The sequence below is a fragment of the Trachymyrmex septentrionalis genome, unplaced genomic scaffold, assembly GCF_001594115.1.
Source record: "Trachymyrmex septentrionalis isolate Tsep2-gDNA-1 unplaced genomic scaffold, Tsep1.0 scaffold72, whole genome shotgun sequence".
NCBI classification, from domain to species: Eukaryota; Metazoa; Arthropoda; class Insecta; order Hymenoptera; family Formicidae; genus Trachymyrmex; species Trachymyrmex septentrionalis.
The window spans coordinates 1,169,643-1,175,388 of NW_017305905.1; the positions used below are offsets into that span (position 1 = coordinate 1,169,643).

The 5,746-nt window shown below is 32.3% G+C and overlaps 1 protein-coding gene across 1 annotated transcript in view; it reads left to right on the plus strand.

Annotated features, from left to right (window-relative positions):
* The window catches only part of LOC108753817 (Down syndrome cell adhesion molecule-like protein Dscam2), a 78,514-nt gene that overhangs the window by 8,247 nt on the left and 64,521 nt on the right, over nt 1-5,746 (plus strand). Inside the window, exons 3-5 of the mRNA XM_018495735.1 lie at nt 475-659; nt 1,469-1,607; nt 2,917-3,078. Of these exons, the coding sequence (XP_018351237.1) occupies nt 475-659; nt 1,469-1,607; nt 2,917-3,078 (486 nt within the window). The remainder of the gene's footprint in view (nt 1-474; nt 660-1,468; nt 1,608-2,916; nt 3,079-5,746) is intronic.

Here is a 5,746-nt window from a genome sequence, read left to right on the forward strand (position 1 = left end):
TGCACAGGTGAACCATATGTAAACCGTAACACTCCGGCAATATTGTGCATGCCAGAGCTAGACATGTCGGCGTCGCTCACGACGTGACCGCTTGCTTAAACGGAATATAACGCACTGAGAGAGGAGAGGAGACGGGCCGACATAATCGAAAGTCATACTTTGTTTATTATCGGTATAAAAAATTTAGCTGCAAAAAAGTTACCCTCTACACATGATGGATCTTTCGTGTCCTAAGATAAATTTCCGAATTGTTCTCGTTGGAGGATATACAGGAATGGGAGTCGATAACGCACAAAATTTGTTTGGATACACAAACTTTTTTTAGAAAGAGAATATAGATCATTATTTAGCTGTTTCTAATATTTCAAGGAAAAAATTCTGAGAACACGAACGATTGAAATCGTATATTTTCGAAATAAGTTAAATAATATAAGCTCGTGCATGATCATGAAAACTTTTGCATTTTGCTTGCAGTTATTTCTGCCGAAGATGCATCTATGGGACCGGTGTTTGTTAAGGAACCTCCAAACCGGATTGATTTCTCAAATGGAACTGGAGCCGTCGTTGAATGTCAGGCAAGAGGAAACCCACAACCAGATATCATTTGGGTCCGTTCTGATGGAAATACTGCTGTAGGAGACGTTCCTGGATTGAGACAGGTATTGTGTTAAATTTTAATTTGTTTTTGCAATTAAAGTGTCACAATTAAATAAGTATTAAAACCGATATTGAAAGAAATTCATGATTTTTTTAGAGGTTTTATCAAATTGTTTTAAAATAAATGCGCGCGCATACAGCATTTGTTTTTCTATTCTATTAATGTTAGCAAAATGCATATTCTTAATTTAAAAATGTAGGGGCTTAATTGCTTACATTGTACCTCTTAACATTTAAATAAAATTGTTACAAAAATACTGAAGAGATTAAAATTTGTTTAAAATAAGATTTAAAAAAAGTATAAGCTTTTAGTGCGATTTGAAGATCGGGCCATTAAATTGTACCACTGGATTTCTAAACCGTACTTTTAATAAATAATCATTAGTTTTTATAAAAAAAAAATCTAAATTTTCTTAAAATCAAACAAATAATATTTATGAATAATTTTTAATAGTTTAAAGTTATTTTAAAAAGATTCAATATTTCTTTTAGAAAATACAATGATGGTACGATTTAACCGTCGCGTCGCGTCTGTACAACTTACTTAATTAGTCAACTGCATCATATAAAATTGAAGAAAAGTTTTTTCTTTCACGTATGGAATGAACTATTTGTTAAAATAGCTGCCGATTACTAGTTATTCCAGTATCAAATACCTATCTGCAATATGTGAATGGAGTTATTAAACGCCTATGCCATCCCACATTCATTCACGTGATCGTGAAGGACGCTTTAATTATTTTCAAGCTTGCTGCGTGCATTATTACGTATAATTTATAATTTAGTTTCTATAATTATTGGCTCTTCGTAGGTTATGCCGAATGGAAATTTGGTGTTCCCTCCTTTCCGTGCTGAAGATTATCGTCAAGAAGTTCACGCTCAGGTCTACACCTGTTTAGCACGTTCCCCTGCAGGTTCGGTACACAGCCGTGATGTCAACGTGAGAGCCGGTAAGTGTCTATCTTTACATTTATCCATTAGGCATTTATCATTTAGCCATCTATAGCATTTTATATAGGATGTTCACAAAAATAAAAAGCATCTTTAAATTTAAATTCAAGTAAATTCGAATTTAAGGTCGATCTCTGATAGAAACTCAATTTTCTTTGCACTTAATATCAAAATGAATTTATGTTAGTTATTAAAATACAATTAAAATTATAAAGATGAAAGGAAATAGTTTGAATTTTTAACGTTTATTTTAGTTTGACAAAAAATATTAAAATTATAGGTCAATAATTGCAAAAACATTCCGTGTAACAAAATAAAAATTATTTTTAAGTTAAAATTTTTATTAGATACTTTATTGTAATATTTTAATGTAATCTTAAGCGCCAGAAATTTTTTACTTAAAAATTTTGAATTAATTTTGCAATATATATATATATAATACGTTTAAGATTAAAATTATATTTTTAGATAGAATTTTTTTAATAAGATGGCTAAATATTGGAAAATATAAAAATTATTCTTTTCAGCGAAAAAGCACGCTTTTTGGTGCTTATTATTTCTTTTACATTATATCCGAAGTCTTTTGAAAAAACTTCAATTCGATAAAAGATATCGGTATCAATCAGATGATAGTAGTTTGATGCTGGATATTGCCCTTTAAATATGTTACAATCTGCCGCCGCCGTTTATGCGAAAAATATATTCGATTCCTCCAGCCTCAATCTGCTTGCAAGTAATTAGGAAATTGCTCTTTGCATGATCGATGTAATGCAATTTTAAGTGATGTCATCGTATTATACTATTCGTGCGAAACTAAAAACGCTTCTGAATCACATATAGTGATGTCATTAAATCTGACTTTATCGACCGCACAACACAGTTTCAAGTTGCATTCTTATCTTTTTCCGGTTAAATATAATTCATTCTTTACAGATTTCTAAAATGAATTTTTTAGATAAACAAAGTAATGATAAATAACAATAATTATTTAAAAATATTATTAGATCATTTAAGGCATTGATTTCTATAGTTTATGTTATCACATATCCTATAAGATATTATATTGTTTAAACGTTTATAATTATATTATTAATCGTTAAAAATATTACATATAATTTCAAATATAGTGACATATATATTTTAAAGATTGTATAGTGTATTAATGGTAGAAAGTCAATTTTAAAGAAAAATATATATTTTAACAATATATATTTGCAAAAAAATATTTATATTTTCTTGGAGCCGTTGAGGCTGGAGCAAAATAATTCCCGACGTACTATGAATGTCATTGTGTGTACGAAATTATAGTGGTGGCGCAGTATTACGACACCGACGTCAATAAAGAATACGCGATCCGTGGGAACAGTGCCATTTTGAAATGTGTCGTTCCTTCTTTCGTCGCCGATTTCGTCAAAGTCCTATCCTGGCATACGGATCAGGGAGAGGAATTCGTGCCTGGCGATGATTTTGGTATAAACAGAATTAGGATTTATGATTAGTGAATTAACCGATCTCCTTATCTCCTTGCGAGCAGAAAATTTTGTCGTATCTTTGGTCCGAACGATCTTTGATCTTTTATCGATATAAAATTAAAAATTGTGCATTTTCTAATTATTTTTAAAAGATATCTGAAGTTTTATAAAAATAAAATTCACATTTGACCTAGCCATTTATAAATGCATTAAAAAAAAAGATAAAAGATGAATTTCCCAATTCAGTTATGCCCCTTCGCATAGAGACAATTAAGAGATAATGTCATTATTGTCCGGTCATATATTTCAGTTCGGTAGGGCACAAATGCATCGTGTCGTTCGGTTGAGTGACTGACACCATCCGTGCGACTCGGCCGCTTCTCGTATATTGATCTCAATTGCTACGGTAGCAAAATGCAAATCTATTTGGAACGTTGCAACGCGAAAGTATATGGGTCGTTCACTTTCCACGGCCAACACATGTGTATGTAACATATATATACACACACACACACACACACACACACACATATATATATATATATATACATATATACATATATATCTATATGCATGCATCGTCACATTTATCTCGTTAACGTTATCCAATACGATATATCTTAAATATCAACTGAAACGATTGGATATTTGACCATTGTCAGTTATCTCTCTCATTTTTCTATTAAACCCAGAGTTCACTTCTGACGCGCCGTCTATATATTTTAAATCCGTCAGTTCGTTTAATAATATTTATTTTTAGTCTGTTCCCTTTTTCCTGTTCTAAAAATTAATAATAACAACGCTAATTGATCGTAATAACAATAGAAACAATAACGAGAATTTTTATAATATTTTTAATTAATTTTTGTCTATAATATTAATGTCTCATTGTATTACTTATCTAGTATTTCATAAAAATACAAAAGCAATTAGTACGTTAATTACGTAATAATTGTTCTCGTAATTACAATTAAATGTAATTTCATAAGAGATTTTTCGAAAGAAATTTTTACTTTTGTTTAAACCATTTTTTAGAATGTTGTATCGACGCATCCAATATATCTGTATATGCATATGTGTACGCATGCAAAGTCAATCGATCATATACCGTCATTATAGACTGCCGACATAAGATACGACAATAATTCTGCTCGCGGAGCAATGGCGAAATATATCGCCCAAAGCTGCCGTCAACGTCGTCGACATTTCATTCGTTTTCCGAAAATTAATTTATATTAAAAAAAAACGTTTTATGAATGTATATCTCATACTGTGTGTAAAGATAATATGTCAAAGAGTCGAGCAATTTGAAGCGATTACAAAATACGACGTTTTGTTAAATGTATTTCCAATGATGAAAATAAAACCGATACAAGTCATGATTGTTATCCTCAGTAGACAAATCGGGCTTGCATAGATTATTTTGATCATTTATTGCAGTGGTACATCAGTATTATCAATCCGAGGTCAACAATGAGTATGTAATACGCGGCAACGCGGCCATTCTCAAATGCAGTATACCGAGCTTCGTCGCAGAATTCGTTCAGGTTATTGGTTGGCAGGACGATCAGGGAAATTCTTTTGATCCGGATCAGGATAACGGTACAGTCCGAAACTTTTAGGAAAATTCGGAAAGTCGGAACCCGCGTGGGCAGCGAATGATGAACTGGTCAACGTCGTCGATGTCGTGTTCGAGAGACGCGATATAATTTTTTTCATCCGATCATGTATCGCAATACTGATTGATATTTTATTTAAATTAATTGAAGAATAATTAATTTAAAGAATATAACTTTTTGAAACGTATATCGAACTTGCTAATTTGTATTTGAATAATGGTTGGGACACGAGTGCAGAAACGTTTGATTTTATTTAAGACTGCGTAACTGATGCAATTTCTCGAGTAAATCGAATCCTCGAAACTTCTATCTACTATCTAAGAACCAGTTTCCGTAATTACATAGTGGAGCGTAGAATCAAATTGTATAATGCTAGCTGCTGGAGTGCAACTCTAATGTTGTAATCTCTTTGATCGTAATCACCTAATTTTCTCCAAAGAAATGTGTTACATTTCTAAGGAATAATTGAGTAAACATGTGTAACAAAGCACTGTCTACAGCGATGTGTACGTCATGATAATTAAAAAAATATTATACAGCCTCCTGAACCAAGAAAAATGTTTCTTCTCGATTAGGCACGCAACAATGTAAAGCAATGTTCGAAAGCACGCGATATGTGATGTACAGCCACACAATGCGCTATTATAATACGCCATTACCTTTTGCAGTCGTGACTCAGTATTATGAGGCGGAAGTTGTATCGGAATACGTGATACGTGGAAATGCGGCTATTTTAAAATGCACCATACCGAGCTTTGTCGCCGAATTTGTATCGGTCGAATCGTGGGTGGGAAGCGACGGTTCGACCTTCAGACCGTCTACTGACTACGGTATGATACACCTACATACGTGTTTTTATTCTGAATCCAGCGCACTTTTCTCTTATTATTCCTTTTAGAACAGAATCCTGACGGGGATGATACGCTGGAAAGATATTTATTTCCTCCTATTTCTATGTCTCCTTCATTTAGCCGAAGAAAATTGATATCACTTATATGTTAACGAATATTTATTTTATAATTGTTTGAAGTTTTCTTTTACTGAGAT